This window comes from Centruroides vittatus, unplaced genomic scaffold, assembly GCF_030686945.1.
Source record: "Centruroides vittatus isolate TY-2023 unplaced genomic scaffold, ASM3068694v2 contig_1506, whole genome shotgun sequence".
In the NCBI taxonomy this organism is placed as follows: Eukaryota; Metazoa; Arthropoda; class Arachnida; order Scorpiones; family Buthidae; genus Centruroides; species Centruroides vittatus.
The window spans coordinates 724082-749823 of record NW_027120931.1 but is presented as its reverse complement, the minus strand read 5'-3'; the positions used below and the strand labels follow the sequence as shown (position 1 = coordinate 749823).

General features: G+C 27.4%; 2 protein-coding genes across 2 annotated transcripts in view; one reads left to right on the top strand and one right to left on the bottom strand.

Annotated features, from left to right (window-relative positions):
* Positions 1-202: 202 nt before the first annotated feature.
* LOC136968696 (uncharacterized) lies at positions 203-883 on the top strand. Its single transcript, XM_067262705.1, has one exon. The coding sequence runs from the start codon at positions 203-205 to the stop codon at positions 881-883; it is 681 nt and encodes a 226-aa protein (XP_067118806.1).
* A 2499-nt stretch (positions 884-3382) lies between these two features.
* Positions 3383-25742, bottom strand: part of LOC136968676 (nucleolar transcription factor 1-A-like) — a 66849-nt gene continuing 44489 nt past the window's right edge. The window contains exons 6-17 of the mRNA XM_067262678.1: positions 19112-19176; positions 18694-18823; positions 17592-17702; positions 11920-12044; positions 10239-10380; positions 9654-9980; positions 9498-9556; positions 9295-9366; positions 8853-9036; positions 7526-7642; positions 5243-5425; positions 3383-5169 (exon numbers count right to left, since the gene is read on the bottom strand). Coding sequence (XP_067118779.1) covers positions 5071-5169; positions 5243-5425; positions 7526-7642; positions 8853-9036; positions 9295-9366; positions 9498-9556; positions 9654-9980; positions 10239-10380; positions 11920-12044; positions 17592-17702; positions 18694-18823; positions 19112-19176 — 1614 coding nt within the window. The 3' untranslated portion in view covers positions 3383-5070. The remainder of the gene's footprint in view (positions 5170-5242; positions 5426-7525; positions 7643-8852; positions 9037-9294; positions 9367-9497; positions 9557-9653; positions 9981-10238; positions 10381-11919; positions 12045-17591; positions 17703-18693; positions 18824-19111; positions 19177-25742) is intronic.

Sequence of the window (25742 nt, the reverse complement as noted above, 5' to 3'; positions counted from 1 at the left end):
CGGGAAATTGTATGCGACAGCGCGATCGCCCACGTGCATACAAATTAAACAAAACAAAAGTATTTTACAATACTTTTCTGAATTAACGTCACACAACTAAGTAAAAACGACGTATTTTAGTTAAAACGTAACAATATTTACGTAATTGTTAGAGATTTCTGTGTTTACAATAATAGAATTTCGGCAAAAATTAAAAGGAAATATGGTAACAAGAAACGAACACGGTGAACTCGGAACTCGCTCCTGTGTGCCAATAAGGATGTCACCGAGCATGCCAAGAGAAAGAGGAGGAAGGAGCCATCTCAAGCGACCGATGTCCTCCTTCCTTTCTTATTGCGTCGACAATCTTCCGGAACTTAGAGCCGCGGGAGTAAGGCGAGTGACAAAAGCGGTAAAGATATTAGCGAAAAAATGGAAACAACTGGAATTCGAAGCTAAGAAGCCTTACATCGAAAGATCAAAAAGAGAATGGGAAAGATACAAAAGAGAAAAGTCTCTTCTAAGTTCCTTGCCAACATCTGAAAATGTTTTAAATCAAAATTATTCCTTTAATCCGGACGAAGAAACTCGGGCAGGAGCGAGAATGAAAAATATTCCCGAATCGAAAACGTTGGTTACACCAGAAAGATCCGGGTGTTCAGATTACCAAGAAAACGAAGACATGGTAATAACAAAAGAGATTGAGACAGATGTTAAAACGATCAACAGAAAGAGATGTGCTGACGACGCAGAAAATTGCGAGCCGGAAAGCAAGAAAAGAAAGATCGAAGAAGAGGAACGGGCAAGAGAATTCACTGAAAGAGAAGAATCGTCTTACAACGGCGATCCTTTCCTCCCGTTTTTAACTTTAGCAATGGTTGTATCTGCCCTTTTCGGCGTTTAAATCAAAACGAAACAGAAAGAATTTAGATAGTTTAGGCACACGACATCAAAAGTTTATCAAGAAACAAAATTAAACTGCTGCATCAAAATAGCTGAATATTTCGGATAATCATTATTTCATTGAATAAAATTCATTTATTTATTTTTTAAAAATGAATACTAGTTTGCTCTGACTATAGTCTATTAATAGAACTTATTATACTGATGAAATTAGAGATTGGGGCGCGTTTGGAAATTGTAACCGGTGTTACCGGTAACTCCGGTTACAATTTTCAAACGTGCCCTGAATCAGCCTCTTGGTTCAACAGAATAAACTTTTAGTTGCAACTGCATTTAGACATTTTTATAACAAGAGATGCATTATGTATGCCAGGGGTGGGCAAGCAAGAGTTCAGTTGGAGCCGAAATGTAGGTTTTGCAAAATGCATGGGAGCCGCAGTTCTGTACTGTCGTGGCGGATAGTATGGTAAGGCGCACAATTTTATTATATAAAACAAATATTGAATTTTTTTAATAAACATATTTTCACAAAATTATAAAAATAAAATTGTAAAAATAATAATAAAACACAGAAATTAGCTATTTGTAAATGAACAATAAAAATTATTGGTTTATATCTTAAAAAATAGGCACACTTTTATTTATGTAAATTAGACTTGAAGGACAATTGGTTCAAAATTCATTTCTAATTCTTCATCTGTTAAGCGATTATCCCCACTTGTACACGCTTTGATACTGGTGCTAAATTTTATCTAATCATTTACTTATAACTAGTAATCAAATGCTACTGCTTACCTGAAATGAAATGTGTTTGACAAAATCTTGTATTGATATTCACTTTATCTGTATTGAAATTTTTCTGGTTAATTCAGGAGAGCCGTGCAAATTGCCTTCGTCGTGAAAGCTCCTCAGTTTGGAGTCCTCGATGACCAATAATGACGGAAATTTGTTCTTGAGTTAGAATGTCAAAACTAGTTATACCCAATTACACAATTTACCATAGTGATATTCGCGACAAACAACACAAGACTCCAGCTAAAGCGCGAATAAACACAAATAAAACAAAGATGGCGCCAGAGCTCAGGACGTCACTCGTTGAAACCTCTCTATACTAGTGCCGAAAACAAAACCGGTTTTGAGCAGGTAGTGAAGTTCGTTTAAACTGGCCAACGGTAATTTACATATTAAAAAAAATTATAATGAATACAGAAATTTTGTTGCCGTCATTGCGGATTTTCCCTTTCTCTTTGCGTCAACAAATCTGCCGTTCTGATTGGTGTGAAAAAAATTCACTGAACATTTACCGGAAACTACGTCACTAAGACGCGAAATTCGCACCCGGTGCAAACTACAGTAATTTCAAATTTGAATCGGTTTGGCATATTTAAAAACCATTTCCAAAAGAAAAATTGTGGAAATGGTTTGTAAATATCATGCCCAACCGATTCTCTTGTTAAATATGAATTATTTTTTAAAATATTCTAGAAGAATAAAATTTTATGTTTAACAAGAAATGGTGGCCTGCTTCCTGCCAAATCGCTTAGCAATTATTTAGTCTTAATAACCCAATAAAATAATCGGCCGTTGGTTTGGTATTTGAATTACAAATACATATCGGGCCCTTAGTTGTAAGGATGCGCCAAAAGAGATTCCAGAAAAATATTTTGAGGTGGCTGCACCCGTGTGAAAATGTGATAATCCTTTTGAAATGGCATCTGCATCCTCTTGTGTAGACAAATTGTAAAAATATGTATAATCGAGCTAAAATATCTTTGCAAAAACAAATGGTTTAATGAAATAACAACAGTAAAATTATTATAAAAAAATGTTTGGCAGACATTTTTGCTTGATATATCAAGCTTCTTGGGGCAATACATGGTACAAAAAGCTTTGAATGTAAAGGGTGGCGGTGTGAAAATAATTAAATCACAAAAGTGTTTCCTGGTGTCATTTAGTTTGCTTATGCTGATATGCGTTAGAATTTTAAGGATTTTCTAAGAAAAATTAAGGATTTCATGGGATAGCAGTTTAGTTGGATAAGATCCTGGTCTGGGGAATAGCCTTCTGTTACTACTAGCTTAGCTAATTCTATTGTAATTCTATTATTTAATATATATAACCCTTTCTAATTCTTTCGTGTAATGTATGAGCTGTAGCACTGATGTAAAAGATATTTGTTCCATCATCTAATATAGTTTTTGACTGAACTTCATCCAAAACAGAGCATATTTTAAATGATACTTAATAATTGAAGAAGTTACCAATTGTCTTCCTGCTAACAGTGTGAATTTTCTTGGCAGCTGCGTTTGAAAATACGAGAGAACATATTCTAATCCAAAAATATTGGGTTAACTTGTGTCCAAAGAGTTTTTAAACAATGTACAAACAATAATTTGGAGCAAAAAACCTTAAATGCTATGATAGAAACAATAAGTTCTATAAGTTGTAAAATTCGTTTTTTAAAGAAGGAAATACAGTAATAAAATTCCAAGACAGAATATGACAATTGATTTTTTTTATTTTATTTTACTCACAATAAAGTAACAAGCAAGGGAAATAAAGTTTCTGCACTTTTGGGATATCAAAACTGATTGTTTTTACAATACCCTACATAAAAATTCGGACAAGGGTATATTCTACGTATTAGCAGAATTATTTTTATGATATATGTATATAAAATGTAGTTTTAAGCAGAATAAGTTCAGCCACTAAAATGCAACCAATTTTTGTTTACATTTCATATCAATTTCTAACAGTTAGAAATATAGAAAAATGGAGATGTAAATTTGTTGTGATGTAAATAGTAATTCAAAAACATGTAAAATGATATAACAATAATGTTTTAATTGATGAATCATTAAACAATATACCAAGAAGAGTTTACAAAAATGGTAAATCATCCAAAGCAATTTACATCCATTTGACATCACTATTATTCTTATTATTATTAATTATTATTAAAGCCCATAGCCAAAAATATAAAAATATTCTAATTAAAATTTAAATAAAAATGTTACCAGTGCATACAACTAGATTTATATTTTTGTTTTACATATCTCTTTTCTTCCCCTCTAAAACACACAGTGTTATGATTGATTAACGTTTGAAAAACATTGCTCATTTAAGTAGTAATATGAAACCTTATCTTTGCTGTTTGGTTTAAATTATGCTAAGGAATATATTTTAGTAAAACGAATAATCAATAAAATGGCTTTAAAAAATTTATAACGGATAAACATGCTCACCATTTTTCATTAATCCATTACAAATGGCGGATCAAAATAAGATGAAAACATTCTTTCTTCGTCACGCTTTTTCTGTTACGGCAAATTATCTATACTGTGCTGATTTAAAATATAAATGCAGAGATGTATATAAAAGCCAATTAGCCAAATATGTCGGTCTTTAAGTAAACGCATTGTTGTCACAATTAGAAATGCTGTAAAAATCATTTTTTTTTTTTTTTGGTACTTACAATTTCAATAACTAACAAAAGAGAATTTTGTAGATATATATATACAATTTCAGTTTTTAGCAATTAGATTTTTAGGAGTAAATAAATTTTTAACAAATATATATAAAATAAAATGAAAACAAAACATTTATTTGTTTTATCAAATTGACATTGACATTATCTACTTCTCTTTCCCTAATTTTACAACCTATACTAAATCTAAACTTTAAATGGGATAGGAACAATTTTGGCATTGGCTCTACATTTTATTTCTTATTAATAAAACATCACAACAAACTTACTTTTCGTTTTATTTTTCTGGGAATGATTTTAAAAAGTAAAATTCTAAAATCCTAGTTGAGATTCTACAGCTTATCCATGATTCTTATTTTCTGCACTATAATTGTTATTGGCAAAACAATCCATTTCAGAAAAAAATCTGAATTTAATAAACATTAAAATATTTTAACATTAATTATTTTTTATAATGATTCGGAAACCATTGCATTTGTTTTTTTTTCTTTATAGGATATCCTGATCTTACCCTGCTACCATTAAATCTTAATTATCAAATAATTCTCTTTGGTGATTTGGTTTTGAATATTTTTCTTTTTAACCAAGTTTCAGCCATACAACCAGGCACTTGTGGTTAGGGAATAAAAACTGAGGACAAATTTTTACCAATTCTTCAGTGGAGTGAGCATGCCATTTTTAAATATAGCTTCAATTCTAGTTCAGTTTTCACTTTCTGAACCAGATTCACTGCTATTATCACTACTACTTTCACTGTCACTATCACTATCAGAGTCACCAGAACTACTTTCTTCACCTTCCTAAAATAACAAATTTTGATGATTGAGATAAAAAATATTTTAACTTTTATGCTGTCAATATGAGAGAGCTTACCTTCTTCTCTTCATCTGAATCCTCATTATCGTCGTCGTCGTCATCTGAATCACTTCCAGAATCATCCGATCCTGAACCGGATTCTTCGTCCTCTCCGGATTTTTCTGAGCCTTCTTCTTCGTCGTCGTCATCACCAGATGAATCATCTGAACTTTCAGACTCAGTTTCTTTCTTCTTATTTCGCTATAATTAAGATGAGACATTACGCATATAATACAAGCAAGATTTTTGAGATAATAAAATCAGAATTTTAATAAAAATTTATGAATTCTATTAAATGAATATGATTTAAAAATTGCTATTTAGTGAAGATATTTTTTTGGATACAATGAACACTAATGAATAATATGTTTGTTATTTCTTTGATTCCTTTCCACTATTCATCAACTGAAGTTATTTTCTCTTATATACTTTGTTTCTTTTTGAACTGGCATATTCAAAAATTTTTAATAGTTCTTTAATTCAATAAATTAAATACTTTTGATACTTTAGCAGATGAAAAATGGTATGTTAAAGTACACACACACATAATATACACGAATTTAAAAAAATGAATCTTAATATTTTTGTATAAAAGTATGAGCTTCATTTTTGTATTAGTAATTTTGTATGTAGAATCACATATTAAGAATGAGTATGAGCTTTCATCCACTTATTTTTTAATAAAGAAATAAGCAATTGCTGTATTGAAGATAACAGTAAAATCAAATGAAGAGAAAATACATGTATGCAGTTATATGCAGTAACAAAAATCAGATACTGTTTTGTACAACAGGTATCTGATTTTTATGGGTGAAATTATTTCTGTACTATATTGAAGATGCTCTTTAGCTTATGCTTCATTTAACTGATACCTTTTAAAAACTAATTGCACCAGCAGAATCTTCTTTGACTACTAAAAAAAACTGATTCTAAAATATTAATTGATAATTTTTGGATGAAGGAAAAGATAGAAAAAAAAATTATAATTGCTTTTATAAACAGAAGACATTTTACATTTATTTTTAATAAAATTCAGAAATTTATATGAAAAATTTAGTATGTAATACTGCTTTCTGTATCAAATTTCTGAGAGAAATTTAATTAAGTGGAATCAAAAAGAATGTTTAATACTTGAAGTGAATCTTTCTGTGCAAAAAATATATATTGATTTGAAGAAAGAACAATTTCATACTATGATAAAAATATATATATATATACATATAAAAACTAGATTGGAGTCAATAACTAATTGACATGAAATATTTTGGTAAAATTCGATTTTTTACACATAAATAAAATGGTGCAGCTGGAAAAGAACGTCAACTACATTTTCTAGATTTTTTTTCTTTTTGGGCTAAGTAAAATATTTTATGTATGATGAAACCTAAAAGATTTACTCTTGATAATATAGATCTTCTTGAAATACAAATAGTTTATTTTAAATGCCATTTATACATTTTGTAAGTATTTAAAATAATGCATAGTAAATTAATAGTAAACAACAATATTTTTTGTGTTATTATTATTTTATTATTATAATTTTTTTGAATACAGCTTATAAAAATTGCAAAAATATCCTGGGAATATTGTGAAGCAACAAGAAATATCAGAGTTGAGCTGCTGACAGTAGTCAAAGTTATAGCCCTAGTCTATAACAGACATAAAAGACTGTTTAATTCAATGTCAAACTGAATAAATTCAAGAATGTAAAATATAATCATGTAGTTGTTATATTCCTGAAATTAATTCAACATAAATTAACCAATTGGAAGTTTCATTTATTAATTTAGTTAAGGATATTTGACATTTTTATCTGGAGTGATCAATTCTTTTGTAACTGGCAATGAACAGCAGAATTGAGAACAAGATTATGAAACTGTTTTGTAATATACGATTTATTCAAAACATATGAATATTTTAAATTACATTTTGAGACAAATGCAATTTATTCACTCACTATTCAATATTAATGTTCATTACACAAAACATTAAATTTTAAAATTAATCAATATATAATAAATTATTTTGCTCTGCTATGTTATGGTAACCTTAATATTTTGTATTGTACTTGTTTTATAAAGAATCTGAAATAGTATGATGTATGATAAGATGAAATATAATACAATGAACTTTTGATACAGTAATCGCCTGATAGAATGAAAATTTTGTTGATCCATTGCTATTCTTTATGTAGATACTGAACTCTTGTTATTGTGAATGAAGTAGTGTGATCTATTGAAAGTGTACCACAATAGGAATCTGTGCTGTATTCATTCAGACTTTTTATGAAAATAATCATACCTTGGTTTGTGCTTGTTTTGCAGCTGCTTGATCTTTTGCAGCTTTTGCAGCAGACCTAGAACCCTTCGTTCTACTTTTAAGTCTATAATATTCCTCTCGTTCAGCTTCTGACAAACCCTATAATTAATAAAATATTAAAAATGCAGGAAATTAATTTATGTAAAATCAAGGTAATTGATAAAAATATTTGGAATTCAAAAATTTAAATATATATAGGTAGGATTAATGATAGAAATAGAAGTAACAATAATCTTCCAGCGTTTGGCTAAATCTTCAAACGTCTTATGGATAAAACAATGATGTTCTGGCATTTGTAATGTCTTTTATCCTTTTTGCACCGTCACCAACTGTTGTCTCCCTCATCTCCCCTGCAATTCCTTGTTTATTTTCTGAACAGCTTAGGAATGTTACTCATCTAACCCCCACATATATAAAACCACATCATATATATAGTCTACAATTGTGATATGGCCTTTGTTTTTATTATAGTGTAATAATATTAATACTTTTCTTTTTTGAATAAAGCATTAGCTGTAGGATATAAATTAATAAACATATGATATCTGCATTTTTTATAAAAATTAATTTATTCATCTTTGTTCACAAGAAAAAAATATATCTGTGTGAAGTATAAAACTTGTCATTGATAACTATGATTGACAATAATCAGATTATTAACTATTTTGTGGTTTATCTGATTTCTACATTGTTCCTTGTGCATGTGAGTTTTAATTGTAGAAACAATCAAACAAGATTGACAGAACAGTTCAATTACTGTTCCTGGATCAAATACAAATTATTTTTATCAACTGCTTTCAGATTTTATTATTGTTATTATTATTATTATTATTATTTTTAATTAAATTGTACTTGGTGAATGAGGTTGGCATTTTTTTGTTGTTGTATAATATAGGGTAATTTAAAAATGCCTAAAAAAATTTGAAATTGTCACTCTGTTCTAAACCATACAAATCATTTTTTGAAACTTTTTTCTATTTGAATTTCATGCAAATAAATTTTCTAATATACACAATCTTTCATGTCTTTATTTTTTTGGTAATAACATATTTTTTACTTTGCAATTTGAAGCAAAGAAACAGTAATACTTAAAAAAAACTCAAAATTCATTTTTGTATGTAACTTCAAAATTCATAAAAAGTTTGGTCTAATATTGGGCAATAATTTTACTGATACTCATTTTTTTTGGCCAATTTTTATCCCATTACCTGACTGAGGCTAATTTACCATGCTTATCCTGCCGATATGGCCTTTAATATGTAATGGAACTTTAAGATTATTAAAGTAAATAATTTAGAATAATACATACAGCTATAAACTTCTCAATATCTTTATTATATTTCTTCATCATTTCTTGACTTTTCTTTCGATATTTATCTTTCTCACTCTGAGATAAAGCATTCCATTTCTGTGCTGTGACGGCCATTCTATTCTTAGCATCAACATCAGTAACAGCACCTAACATTTCTGTTGTAAATAAGCTGTATCCACTCCTAATAAAACAAACAACAGTTTGATCAGAAACAAACAATAAAACAGTACCTCATACAATAAAAATTATAGAAAGTTATAGGATCTACACACAAGTTCAAACTTTAACAGTGTTTTATGCAATACAAAATCCTACACTTATTACTTTACCAATGCCAAATACTTTTCTAATATTTATAGGAAAGATCTGTTCATTAGTATTCATTAGTACTTTATGAGAGTACTACATCATAGTCTACATACTTATCAATATAACTTACTGTGGAGGCTTCTTTGGCTCTCCCTTAAATAACTGAGGTTTTCGACTTCCTGTTTCATGAACTTCATCTTTACTGTAATTTTAAAAAACAAAAAAATATATATATAATTTATCTCTCTATTTATTAGAAATTTGATTTGAATTATTTGACTGATCATAATTTTAAATGTTAATATATTACGGTCAATAACTAGTAATTATCACCTCTTTGATTCTTCGTTACTTTGTTTCTTAGCTGCTTCAGCTAACTTTTTATATTTTTCCTAAAAATATCCATGTATATAATTTAAGTTCATAACTATTGTTATATATAATTGAATTATTGGTTATATGTATAATACATTAATTAAAATAATTTACCTTTTTCTTTTCAGGTAGCTCACTGTATTCTCTAGCTAGAAGTCTCATTACTTCTTGTTTTGAAATGTCAGGATTCTTCTCACGGAATGAATCTAGTTTTTCTTGTTGAAAGTAAAACATTGCAGACAGAGGTTTTTTCGGTCTATTTTGGACATCTTCCTCTTCCTCATTTGTAGTTGTCTTTTTATCATCATTTTCTGATGATGTATTTTCATTAACAATCTTTTTCTTACCACCTTTTTTATTTTCACTTTCTAATTTTATTCTTTCTTCTTCAGGCAAACTCTTTACATATGCTGCATACTTTTCTCTGTATTGTTCATTAGCCTAAATTTGTAATTATAAATTAAATCTTTATTTATATCACTATGTATTTTAAAATTGAATTTTGAATATAATAAAGCTAATTTTTTATTCACTAATCATTTTAAAATAATAAACTAGATCAACAAACAAAATAATTGAATTATTAATAACACACACATACACAGATGCACATGTCTTTAATAATTAAATTAAATTTCAGTAATTTTACATTTCAGTAAATACTTTTATATTATTTTGCAATTTAAAATAAAGTTTTACCCATTGTGCCTGCTTATTATATGAATCTCTCTCCATTTCACTGAGTTGTTTCCAATGTTTAGAAATCTGAGCCATTTTTTCTTTGGACGGTACGTTTTTTAGTTCTTTCAACATTATACGGGAAAATAGACTATACCCAGAACTAAAACAAAAATTAATTCATGTTATTCAATATAAAAAAATTTATAGTCATTAATGTATATAAAATATGCTTTACATATACACACATGCACATGTGCACTTTGAACATATTTCAAAAAGCATTTATTTAAAAATAAAAAAAAAAAAAAATATTATTATTTTAAAATTTAGTTTACAATTACATAAAATACAAACATTTCCAGAAAAAAAATTTAAGTTATTGTGTATATAGAATGCACTCAAAATTTATTAATTTTACTTGAACTTGACATATGTTGCCTCATGTATGGGACGTCGCATACTCTCTGCTTTGTCGACATGAAAGTTTTCAATAAACTAATATTCGATTGTTAATATCATAATTTTGAAAGTTTTTAATCTTTGACTGAAACAAATAATTAATTTTCTTATAAAACGTGGAAGAATCATTTTTAAGAATCAGAAATCGGAGTGATTTTTGTTCTTTTGTTTTTTAATCTTTGACTGAAACAAATAATTAATTTTCTTATAAAACGTGGAAGAATCATTTTTAAGAATCAGAAATCGGAGTGATTTTTGTTCGACTCCAATTTCCGGAAAATGTCCGATTTTTCCGATTCCAATTAATTCTCATAACTACATTATATATTTAAAAAAAAATAAGAAAAGACAAATGAAATATTTTAAAATAAATTTATATATAATAAAAAAAAAAAAGAAATTGCTTTAATTGCTTATAGTTTCATTAACATTACTGTAATTACTGATACTTGAATATACTAAGTTGCCTTATTAAAGAAATACTGAGATAATTCCAGGATCAAATTACACTCACGAGGCATTTACAACTTTATTTAGCCCTTCTCATTGTACATTTTGGTATATCAGGCACCTCATAAACTGAGTAGCCTGTGATCTTGGTAATCCAATTTATGTGACCGAGCAGTGTGATATCAGATTCTTGAAAATTCCAATTACAAAAAATATCAAATGAGTAGAAAATAATCATCAAAAATACATACATGTAGCTGTGATAAAATAAACACACACATACAAACTCACACACTTATTTTCGATGTACAAACTGTACATAGAGGTATAGTACTTATCAATGTCTCATAAAAATAACTATAATAGGTCTATTATTTTTCATATTAGACAAGGCAACACTAGATTATTGAACATATTAGATGTTAATGGCTGGATAACTGATATTACAATGTACAGTTACATTTTTAAGTTTGATATTACATGTTCCTGTCCCTAGAACCTGGTTCTTCTTAAATGACATAATGTTCATTAACACACTGATGATTTGAATGTTAAGTTTATGAACTGATATAGATAAAGGGTAAAATGATTAGTGACATTCCTGTATCATCTCAGAGAACAAAATCAAACATGACTAGTCAATGTCAATTTGGGAATTTAGTGGTGTGTATCATGTTTACATTAATATAGCAAAAATTTTTCCAATTAAATTAATATTCAAATTAATTTTATTCCACAAATAGGAGTTTTCTATTTAATGCATTAAATAAAATACATATTTATTTCTTACTTTGGAGGTCGGTCTGGTTTTCCATCGAAACGATCCTTTAATTCTTTTTCAGCTTTACTTAGGACAGATCTAATTGTATCAGGTTTGAAGCTTGGGTGACTTTGAGAATATTCACCAAGTTCAGTCTAATCAATAATTAATTATTAAAAAATATATATCAATTGTAAAAATATTCAAAATTAAAATACTGAATGCTTCTAAAAAATGTTTAAAATTATCTTTCATTAATGAAATAGGCATCATATTGTATTAAGCAATGGTAATAATTTATAAATTTATTAATATAATTTTAATTAAAAAAATAGAATTTGTTTCCAATACATTAATGTAACAAAATCAATCAATATAATATCAAATAATACAAATGTTAATATTTTAATATCAATTTTTTACATTGATGATAATATACTGTATAAAAATTTCAACTTTAATGTAATTGAATGAAAATCAGTTTTATATAATTATAATTATCATTTCAAATTATAATTTTATAAAAAAAAAAAAACAATTTCTTTTAAAATTATTATATTTAAATAGTATTCATTCAACATAATTTTTCATAAACAAAATTTAGTATTTGATATTAAAACTTTTGATAAAAATCATCTTATTAATTTATATGTTTAAACAAGTTAAATTTAACAGTTTGAATTTCTGTTTTTAAATTAATCTAGGAATAAATATTCCAATTATATTATATTGATTTTGATAGTTGGCGACGAAGTTTAATACGTTAATATGATCGTTTTAAGTTAAATGATTAGAAAAGAAGTTGAATAAATCTTAAACTTTTCTTATTACACTAATCTGAAACAAAGTTCCGCTGTTATTCAGTTTCAAAAATTCTCCTGAAGTCATTAAATGTAGATTTTTTAAACAGTTTTTGAATTATTAATGTCTAGTTGGACTTATAGTAATAGGATTTATTATGCTGGTGTAGTCTATCAAAAAAAAAAAAAAAAAAAAGAGAGAGAGAGAGAGAGAGAAATCAGTAGTCAAAAAGACAAAGTTTCTCTGACTACTGTTTTGTTATAATCTACCAAAAATTCTCCCATTTTTGGTAGATTACACCAGTATAACAAGTTGTATTACTATGAAGAAGACCTAGTAGACATTAATAATTCAAAAATATATTTAAGGACAAAGGCATTTACTAGCTTTTGAGTGAAGTAGGTTGTGCTTGTAAAAGAGCTTTACCAAAAGCTATATATGTCAGCAAATAGAGAGTTATAACTCAGTAGAATAAATAAAAATTAACACAAGATTTATTCATCTGAACAAAATATAACTATATATATATGGGAAATTTATTAAATCTAACAAACACTGCTATTTTTAGGTTATAAAAAAATATATGAATCTTTTCAGACTAATTTAGCCATCCTGAACATTGAACACAAAAACGAAATAAAATACTTTTTGCAATTTAAATTTAGAATTATGGTGCCAAGTTTCATTGTATTTCTGGTAGATATGTTGTAATGTTAAACAAGTGTCAATGAAAAATGGCTTGTTTAACTATTTCCAAGAAATAAATAACAGTACATTTTCTTGAAATGATGCAAAATGACTGTAGTAGTGCCAACGAGTGTAGAATATCACTTTCAAAAGAACTGTGAAACTCAAATGATTTGTTTAGAACAAATATCTGAATTCATTATTTGAAATTATGATTTTTAATATTTTAACATTTCAAATTAAATTCTAAAAATTCTTCTACTCTATTTGTTCAATGCTGAAGATGGTCTAAATTAGACTAAAGATGTTTCATGTTAAATATAACTTTTTAGTAACTTGAAAACAGTATTTTGTTTTGGATTGATTGATATATTATGGTACCAGCTTTATTAATTTCCAAATTAATATTTTATATTAGAATAATTTTGCTACTTCAAATGAATGCTATTATTTATTAATATTTTTACTATGCCAACAAAAAAAATGTATTTATTTTTTTAAATCTAATAACTTTCTCTAGTAAAGAAAAATTATTTTATTTTATTAAAATAAAAATTTTACAATTAAAAGTTTATGCTTTGATACGTCTCGTTTGATTCAGAAGATATCATCACCACCACTGTTCAATTTTTTGATTAGAAAGATACTGATAATCCAATTTTCTTTATAACAGAACAATGTAGCATTGTATGAAATAGTTTGAGAATTCATTAAAGAATAACAATATTAATAATTTTAAGTATTAGAAAGAAAGATTGCAAAGATACAAAATGTCAAATGTTTTTGTATACATCTACACCAATTATTTTGAAATATTTAAAATAAACAAATACAAAAATGCAAATATTTTAAAATGCCCAAAGGAAGAGTAAATAAATGGATTAAGGAAGAAGAATTAAGAGTTTGTTACATTTGCAATTGTAATAATTATATTCTAATAACTATTCTAGTAATAATAACCAACTATAAAATAGAAAGAAACATTACATAAACATTTCATTTCATAAGGAAAGAAATCTAAAATCACCAAACGTTGTAATGTTTCACAGAGAAACAAATATTAATGTTCTGATGAAAGAAACAGACATATTAGTTTGGAAGCATAGTAATAAAAATGTTACAATTGAAATAGTAAATGTATACACATACTTATCTTGTTCCTAATCCTAATATAAAACAGCATAAATGACAGAATAAGTAAAAAAAAAAAAAACGAATAAAATTTTAAATTTTATTCTCTTTTATTGTAAGTTAATGTTTTACTATAATATAATAATTTTTATTTCACTATTTATTTAAATAACATTTCCTGTAACATTTAAATTAAATATTTTTTAAAAAATGATTATTTTTTTTAAAAAAGAATTATTAAGAGTAATTTAAATTTAAAGAAAAATGTATTAAAAATAATTTTGAAAGGAAACATGTCTCAAAGTATTCATATTATGTTGAAATTTGCTTATTTTCAGAATACTTGTAAAATTTTACCATTTAATGATAGTACAGCTTAAAAAGTATTCTAAAACAACAAAATAAATAAATCTACTCTTAAAGAGTAAATTTATTTATTTTATTGTAAATAGAAATTTAGGAAATAAATAATGTAACAAACTGTATTTAGAAGCCAGGGAGTATTATATTTTTAATTATAATTTTAAAGACAATATATATATTGTTTTGTATATTAAGCCAGTATACATTATCAAGATTTATAGATTATATTACTATAGAAGTTATCTGTATTGAGATCTAATCTATAAATTATGAAATTTTTATTTATTTATAGAATTATTTCAATAACTGTAATGCTGCAATGTATCTATAAGTATATTCTATCAGTCGGGCGGATTATCGAATAGGCAAAGTAGACAAATGTCTAGGGCCCGTAATTCGGAGGGGCCCGGCTTCAGTGCAGAAGATTTCCCTGTTTCAATATTAGTTAAGAAATTCGATCGGACAGAAAAGGCTCTATTTAACAATTCCTACTAAGCTCCGCTCGACTACCATTACCTGAAAAAAAAAAAAAAAAAAAAAAGATCAACAGCCATCCGTGCGTCAGAAGTAATGTACGCCACGGGATCTCTCGCACCATCTAGAAATATTCCTAGGGCCGTCTCTCGTGGCAGTACTGATGTATGGGTATGATTTATTTTCTAAATCTACACTTATACGTCGCGACATCGCATATTCGATATAGCGTTCAAGTTGCTCGAGTGTGAAGATATTACAATTCCATAGTGTTTTATAAAAGAGTTAAAAAGGGTGACACTACGGTGTGACTTGGGGGTGACACCGCAATATCCGCACCGGGTGTCACCCATGCTAGCTATGCTAATGTCACATTATATAAGATTTGTTTAGAAGCAACTTATTTAAATGGGGCCCCAATTTAAATTTTGTCTAGGGCCCGCTAGAGGCTTAATTCGGCACTGCTATCAGTTAAACATTTGTTAATTTATGTTATTTGATAGTCCTCAGCCTTTTAAAGAAATAACAAAAATTAAATTACTTTTTACATCATAATAATATCTTTACAAAGAAATTAAAGGCATATAAAAATGAAAAGATTTATAAAATTCACATTGCATCAACTTTAATCTGATTCAAATGAATTTTGTTATGATTTATCTAAGCTTACATCATGGTATCTGAAGTAATTCTTGACATTATATTATAGTTTCTTGACATTAAATATAGTTATATTAAATATGTATAGATCAAGTGAGACACTTGTGAGATTTCAGAAACACTATTTTAAAAAAGTTTAAAATCTTAATAAGGTTTTTCATATTTAATAAATCATCTTAACTCTTCGACATCAATTCCACTGATGCTGCAAGAATGCAATTTAATTTTTCACTTATGATAGAATAAACTATTTACAATGCATCTTAATAATAAATCTTGTGATAGAGGAAATTTAACTGAAAGTAAATACCAAATTTCAATATTCCCAACTTCTAGTATATCATGTCTATGTTTATGGCATTACCATTTAGATGTTTCTCCATTGTTTTTATTCTTGTACTAAATTTTCCTGATTATTATTTTCAAGTTAAACTTTAAATTTTCTTAAATTTTTATCTTTTACAATAAATGTGATTTATATTTTTATAATCAGATTAAGAATTAGGTTTATAATGCCGTTTTTATATTTTTATTTGGAAAGTTTTCTTTGTTAACTAAGAAAGATCACTGCTTACTTCTGAGGCATTATCTTTTTCCTTTTTAACTATAAAAATAGATTTAAAAAATTCTTGTGGACAAGTTTATTTTACATTGTCCAGTTCTGTCCCCTCTGATATATAAAATATTATCTGATAAGTTTCATAAATTTCTAAATATTTTATCCATTATGAAATAAATTACAATAAAAAATGTATCTGTATTATGAAGTTACAATGAGTTCACTGACTGATAAACATTTCACATCTGTGAATAAGAAGTACACTTCTTATAGAATATGAAATGAAACATTTGAAAGTAAAACATTTAGTACATTAACAGAAAAATCAAAATCCTGGACACTGTTACATGTCAAAGTTTGATCGTTAATGCTTCATCGAACGCAACGATGTCCCTACAATTGATTAATTTAAGCACCATTAAAAAGTTAATTAAGAAAATTAATAGTTATAATTTTAAGTACAACATTGCTATTTATTCATTTTTTTTATTATTGTTTATATAAAGAATTGTTATAACATTCAATACGAAGAGGAATGAGGTCATACAAATCCAGAGTTGGACTGTCAATAGTAGTCAGTAGTAGTGCCAGTAGTGTTTATTATAAAGTTAATCTTCAATACAAATACAATTATTTTATACGTAATGAAAAATCATAATAATTATTAGGATATTTTTTCAATGATTTGGTAAGAGAAAGTGATAGGAAATGGAAATTTAAATTTTATAAAATAAATTACAATTGAACATAAATTTATTACTTAATGTTTCATTATTCTTTAGATTTATTATAATTCTACTATACAATTTTTATAATTATAATATATTCATAAATAAATTTGTTTTTGAAATTTTTATTTTTATAAGCAGTTTCCACTATATATTTCTTACATAAATTTAAAAATTTTAAGAATAAAATTAAGTAAATGATCCATGAAATAATTCAACATTATACTTTCAAGAAATTTAATTATAAAAAAAAATATTGTATATTTCATTATAAAATTAAGAATTTATTAAAAACTTACACCATATCTCTGCTCATCCTGAATAGCTTTCTTAATCCATTTAATTTTTTTTGCTTCGGTTAAACTATTCCAAATGACACGGATTCTTTCTGTTATTTCCTTCTTTTCAAGCTAAATAAAAACACTCAGATTATACTATTATGATTAATATTGTTGAAAAATATCTCCATTGTAACAATAAAAATATATTTAATCAAATGCAGAAACATGAATCTAATTAAGTTCTTATCAATACAATGTTCCTCAAAGATACAATAAATATATATATATATTTCCATGTAAATTTCACATTAAGAGCATGCTCTTGCATGCTTTGACAAGTGAAAATTGTTTGTTTTCACATTTTTGAAATGTGTCTTGATTCACTTAAAAGAGAATGCTTGTGTGCCAGCTTGTTATAGAGAAAAACAAGCACTGGGCTGTTGTGTCAATGTAAATTAAATGTTCATGTACTGATCCACTTAACTATTCAATGACAAAAATTTAAAAAATGCTTCAAATACTAAGTTTTTAAAGTATTTCGCAGAATATAATGCCAATTTTGCCCCATCAAGTGCAAACTCTTATACCTGAGATAGGTATAGGAGTTTGCTCTTGTATGTGCAGAAATACAGTATTTCACAATTTATGAACATAGTTTATTTCTCAATAAGAAGAACAGGCCTGGGAGTACCACTTTCCCTTCGAAAAAGTGAGTTGAAATACAGAAAAAGTGAATAAAAAGTGAGTGCAATAGTGACAAAACAAAGTGAAAACGTAAGTAAAGTAAAGTAGCAGTAAAAGTTGTTATTTTCTTTTTAATATGTTCTGGTTAAACATATTTTAAAAATTTCTGTATATACTGTAATACAGTAGCCACTCGTTATACAGCCTTATCACTAAGTATTAAATGTTCAATTCAGAACCCAACATTATATTATCTTAATTATAAGAAAAAAATAAAATAAAATATCAATTAGAAAAGCAAATATCTTTTGTGTGTGTATTGATTTCAATTATTATATTGCTGGTGTATACTTTTTAATGTGTATTATACTATACATGTAATCATTCTATTAATTATACAGTTTTAAACTGAAAGAATATATAAAGATAAAATTACTTCAGCAAATTCGGCTTTCTTCATTTTTTCTGCCATAAAAAGCTGAAAGGGTGTATGCGGTTTGTAAGGACCTTCATGTTGTGGATGATGTTTAGATTCTGCTTGCGGAAATTGATCAGGATGCTCTCTCCTGTAAAATATCAAGACATTCCAGAAAATAACATTTAAAGTACTTATCGTTTTTGGTAATTGGCTATTCTATCCAATATTTTTACTAGATTTGTTACAATGATTAGACACAAATCTATTTATTACTATTATTAATATTTATCTTTCATAATGGAGAGAAAAAAATCTAGTTATCATTTTTAAAATTTAACGTATTTATGTCAAAGATCCCTACTTTGTAAATATATTATAAAATATTAAAATAAATTTACAAAAATAAATAAATAAATAATCTCAACTTTGAACTTACTTAAACTTTTCTAGTTCTTGCTTATACACTTCATTTTCTTTTTCATAGTTTTCTTTGTATTTTTGCTGTAATAAATAATTATACAGATATTAAATTATAAATTAATTAATTTAATTTAATTTAATCTACAAAGACGAAATCATCTGAATAAAAAATTTAAAATAACAAATTTCTAAAATTTTAAAGTTTTGTTTCATATATTATAAACACAATGAGACAAAAATAAACATTTTATTAAAATTTGTTCTATTATTAAGTATATATAACATTTACCTTGTATATTATTAATTTAAATATTGGAGTAAAATAAAATTTTCTTTCTTTGTTTAAAATAGAATATGAATATCCCCAAGAAGTGTGCAAAATTTATTAGATATCATGAATGCAAATTAAATAGTCTGCTTGAATAATAATAAAAATTGATACATATAAAAATTATTTAAAAAAACTAAATGTCAGAGGAAAGTAATCAATTGGGGGGATTCATATGATAATTTTGGGTTACTGTATTTACTGCTTTCAAAGTTAAATTTCCGATCTATCAGAACCAAGTATTATTATTAAGATTGTTAACCATAAAGATGAACAATATGTAAAACTAAGTATATTATCATATCAACGGAATGTACCAATATACTTCTATACGATTAAGGTTGGTGAAAAAAAATCTTTAAATTAACAATTAGCATTCTCCTGTGCAGCAGCTAATTCCAGTTGCGATGACTTTATGTTGATGAGTCGAATGAAAGAACAGGATTCGTTAAACTCTGATTGAAGTTGATTTTGGGACAGTAAACAAAAAATATGATTTATATTAATCCTTATTAAGATCTTTTGTCAATTCTTTTTTTTTTGTTGGGTAACAATACGTGTTATAACGATCTTAACGTTTCAATTATACGCGGCCCATCATCTATGTAAACAAAAAGTTGTTTCTAAATCTCACGAAGTTGTACTCATTGATCTATAGCATATCGACGTTATTTTATACTTCACTTTAATCCTATAACTATATTTTTGAATGTCCAAGAAACTTACTAGTACCCTACTGACAAAACTTAGATACGTTTCGCATCATTAATGTCAAGAATTACTTCGACGTTGTTCAGATACCATGATGTAAGCTGGTATGGCTCCCAACATCATAAAGCAGAAATTATTCTATTTTGAAAACTCTTTAGGGTTAATGGTAAAAAATTTCTTGCTAATGTATTTTAATTTTTAAGTAAAAAATTATATTTATGCTTTATCAGGAATTTTTGCAAAAAGGCAAAATTGTGAAATTTTTAAATAATTAAAAAAAGTTCTTTTCAAAATATTTAAGTATGCCCAAATGAACCTAATTAAAAGAAAAATCTTCATATAATAAAAATTGTAAAAAATATATGACTATTAGAATTTACATCTAAGGTTAATTACTGAGAAAAGAATAAAGATGTTGATTTTGATATTTTTTTGTGGGAAATTTCTATTCAATTTAAGGCTGAGGACTATCAAATAACCACTAAATTAACGGATAATGTTTAACTGATAGCGAGCGGCGGCATGCCTGTTTGGCGGAGGGATATTAAGCCTTTAACTTTTGCATACCGTTATATTCTCTAGCGGGCCCTAGACAAAATGTAAATTGGAAGGCGCCATACTTAAATAAGTTGCTCTTAAACAAATCTTGATATAATTTTGTGACATGTAGCCATGCTTAGCAGAGAACGCCCGACTTACACCACATCGACGAGATTCGGTCTTGGAAGATAACTTTAAATGACATTTACAAATCTTGCTAACGGTTGCAAAAGGGGGTAATCGAGATGTCAACCACCCAGAAGTTCACACCGTATGAGATGAGAGTGTCACGACCCTTAAATACTGTTTAGTGAATAAAGCACTATATGGAATGATATAAGATCGTCAACACATCCTAAGCTGATAAAGACACAATTGGAAGCAGGACCTTAGTATAATATCACTGTGAAAATATAGAGTCAATGAGGTTACAGCAGAAAATGCAGTGTGTTAATTGATTAACAGTGTAGAGTTTAGCTGCATAGATATTAAATATTATAATCTGTATTAACACACACCCATACTTCAGAAGTTCAAGGAGGGGTGAGCGCACTGTAAGGATACCCATACATCAGTACTGCCACAAGAGACGGCCCTAGGAATATTTCTAGATGGTGCGAGAGATCCCGTGGCGTACATTACTTCTGACGCACGGATGGCTGTTGATCTTTTTTTTTTTTTTGTTTTTTATGTGCAGTGAGGGTAACTCCAGGTAATTGGGTGAGTGAAGTTCAACGACGCAGGTCGAAGAACCACTGTAGATAAGGATCGATGTGTTAAATAGAGCTCTTTTTCTTGAGTACTCGCATAATCGAATTATCTTAACTAATTTGAAGACAGCGGAGAAATCTCTGCATCTGAGATAGAGAACAGAGCGCCCTTTGTAAGATAAGAAGAATTGTGTAGTGAAGTTCCCGAAGTATACACTGTGGCCCCTAGGATCAATCTTGTTCTAACTGTGAGTTGAGAATGACTCGTACAGATAATTACTCACGATAACCACTGAGGATCGGAATATGGTATCGTATGTGTCCGATGCTTTATAATATGAAATACTGTGTGAGTAAAGATAATCATACCGATGTGGAGAGAAATCCAAGTTAACCAGTTATTTGACAACTAGGATATAACGATAAATAAATAAAAATTTTCATAATTTCGATAAGAGTTTAGACTCCTGTCTAATCATTACAGATAACTTCGTATTAGTAAAAAAGCATGCTCATCATATGAATGAGAGTGTCGTATTATCCTCCACGAACAAGATCTTATATTATACATAAAAATCACCATATAAACTAGGTATAATAGAGTCATAATTAGAATATTATTAAATATCATATATTAATCTAAAGAAATTATCCCACTTTCTGCGACTTATATCTTGAAATACAACACCAGAGTAATCAAAACTGAGGCATGATTCCGTTACTTGTAATTCCTAAAGATATCGAAAACATTATTTTCATTTGTCTATTATTATCATAGTAACATAAAAGATAAAATTGTAGCTCTTTATATGAAACAGTAGGAATTTTTGTTATTCATCAATTTTGGTTGATTTTATCGAGAATACTTTTCTTTTAAAGCAGTTGGTTATCTAAGCCGTCTTTAGTCAAGCTATTATTAACCAAATGCATAACAATTTATAACTCAGATATCTTTGTTATGAGAAAATAAGCACGCAATCTGTCTCTAAAAACAATCAAACTCCTCTGGAGATTGTATATTAGCCTTTGAGCCACGAGTTTTTTTCACGAATAATACAAAAAGGAAGATTATTATCTTTACTTGTAATTAACATTTTCGTTTGTATGAAACATACTCGTATATAGACATTATGACCTCTTAATAAATTACTATTATTTTATCATTACAAATTAATAATCTAATTTTCTATAATAATGTTGATTGTTACTCTTTTTAAGTATTACAAATATGTATTTACAGGAATTATATGTATTATTTAAATAAATAGTGAAATAAAAATTCAATTCACATTATTGATGATAATATTAATAGATTCAGATTCATAATTAAATCCTATGTACAACTTATCAATCTAATTCATGATGAGTACATAAAATTATTATTATAATAATAATTATATTCTTTTCTTTTATTATTACTTATATTAACTAACTATGTCAATAAGAATATAGCATGATTGAGTTTATTGCATTAAAGCGATTAGGTACCTTACAAGAGTCAGACTCGTGTGTTATACAATTCTAAGCTTAGTTTACAGATTTTTTGTGGCACCATCTGTTCTAAACACGTATTTTTAGATGTGAGTTAACTATGCTTCTCAAGCTATATAAATTTTCTGTATCTAGTTCATCAGAACATTAATGATAGTTTGTTTTTGGCCTGTGACAAGAAACAATAGGAACCTCACAATCTGTTGGGTGATTATTAGATTTCTCCTCCATGTATGGAATATGTAAAGTGTCCGTATGTATGTCTCGAAACTGTTCTAATCTCTGAAATTTTATAAATTGAAGGTTAACTAATTATTCGAGGGCTTAGCCGGAATGAGTGTATTATAATAAGAATATTCTGCCGTTGTGAGTAGTGTATTACAATTATAGCATATGTCGTGAGAGGTCGAAAATACTGCTAATTCTCTTCTTTACCAGTCCAATCCATTTATTTACTTCTTCGTGAAAATTTTGGGCATTTTTAAAAAATAATAATATTGCATTACTCTTTTTGAGGCTTATTCGGTTTTATAGTCTGTTTATTTAAAAGTTTATACACGAGGTGTTCGAACAAATCAAAATATAGGTTATAGGATATAGATGCGTAAAGAACAGTATACAAACAACACTATTTGAACAAGTTATGTGATATATTCATTATACCAATGCTATATACTTTCTAATTAACGTTAAACTCTCCCAATAATTGATATCATTACTCTTTACACGATAATTCTCCAACGCGAGTTGTCGAGTCCAAACGGACGATACATAATTCTCGTCTGTTATTTCACACATGAATAATTGGATTATTCCGAGTCCTCCATTTCTAATCCAACGTTTAATCAATTGAATTAGTCGTTTTCGTGATCAACTCACTCTATCTGAATTTCATAAACGAGAAATCTAGTCCAAAATGCAAAGTATTAAAAATTACATGTTTAAGATTTGGTTTTTAATGTAAAAATTATTTGTATTTAATGACTATAAAAAAATATAAAGAGAAGGTGATAAGCTTAATGTCTGTCTTCATATCATCTAATGGACAGCTTAATTATATATTTAAATATCCACCTTACCCTAAATCATACCACTTATACTCATCTTCTCTCACTACTTCTTTTTAGTTCTTAAACTCATTTGGCAACAATTCATATTAAGATTAGCCACAAATACCACTAAATACATCAAACCACTAAATTGGAAACTTTGTGAAAAATTATAGCTATATTTACCTCATTTAATAGTAGCATAAATTAATGTGATTTATCTAATCTCCTAATATAAAAATATTATAGATTATTTTCAAAAATTTAATTCTTAAAATCTTTCGGTACCTAATATAATTTATACAATTCATTATGTCACACATGCAATTCATTATTAACTGTCTTTTGTAATTAATACTTAACTAATAACATACAAAAATAAAATTATCATTAAAGTTAATTCAAGCATATTAACACAAGAAGATAGTTACATAGTCACACCATAACACTGTATTTCCCATAATAATTGTCCACAAAAGTATTCTTGTAATAATCACCCATCTAACTTGTATTGTGAAGTAAATTCTGAACCAGTTAACATAAATACTAATATATTAGTGGTATTCCATATTATTAAATAAATCAGGTACCAATACAATCTTTTCCTATATTGCAGTCAAAAAAACAAATACAGTGGAACCTCGCTTAACGAGCATAATTTGTTCCAGAACCTTACTTGTAATGCGAAACAATTTTTTCCATAGAAATTCACGTAAAATATGATAATGCGTTCCATGTTGAAAAAAATACTCAAATACCGTTTTACTTGTGTATAAGATGAGGTTTTTATTCATTTTTCACTGCTTCAAAAACCTAGGTCATCCTATACGCACAAGCGAAGGATCCTTTGCATTTTTGCAATAATTTTTGTGAACCGTGTATAGTTCATGCTGCCATTATAGCAGAGTGCTATCGAGGTCAAGATGAATGTCGCTTTTAAAGAGATGATCCGAAAATAGTTGGTCACTTAGCAATGATTATAAATGTAGTTATTTCATATTTGTTAAATTGGTATTTTTAATGAATATTTGTACATTCTGAATCATTAAAAATAAACTATTTCCTGTCATGTGCATTATAATCTTTTGGTTTTGCTACATGGGTATCAGGTGATAGCGTCAAGAAAGCATGGTTGTTTGCCTTAAAATGTGCATTTGATGATAATTTATTTGTGATTAAACAAAATAAAATAGAATTGTATTAATAAATCTAATTTTCTTTATTTTGATCTTTAAAGTCACACCTCGTCCTATATGTGAGATCATCTTATACGCGAGTAAATACGGTATTTTACATATAACATTTATTCAAAGAAAATTATAAAATATACATTGTTAAGGTGCGTGAATCATCATCATCTTTTCTTCTAGCACGGAATGAACCAACCTGGAATGAAAATTCGATTTGCAGAAAAAAAAAAAAAAAAAAAAAAAAAAAAAAAATCACAGATAATAGGATGATGGAGCATGCACACAATCCGAGACTCCCCCTCTCCTCGTCACTCATTATGCAAGGTGCTCGTTAAGCAAGGTTCCACTGTACTGGATAATATCATTATTGACAGTCAATATTATTAATATCGGAAATTTACACAAAGGTGATTAAGGCAATTCAAGTACTTTATTCAAATTATTTTTTATATATTTGTCACAATATTCCAATTTAGCTAGTAATTTACATTAGTTGTTAAGTTAGTTTTACATCTCTATTGGAATCATGCTGCTTTCTTTCTTACATGTCAATATTTTTTACTTCAATAATTACCCCCGTGTGAAAAAAAAAGCCCAGTGGGCGATTATTGCAGGAAAATGGTACTTT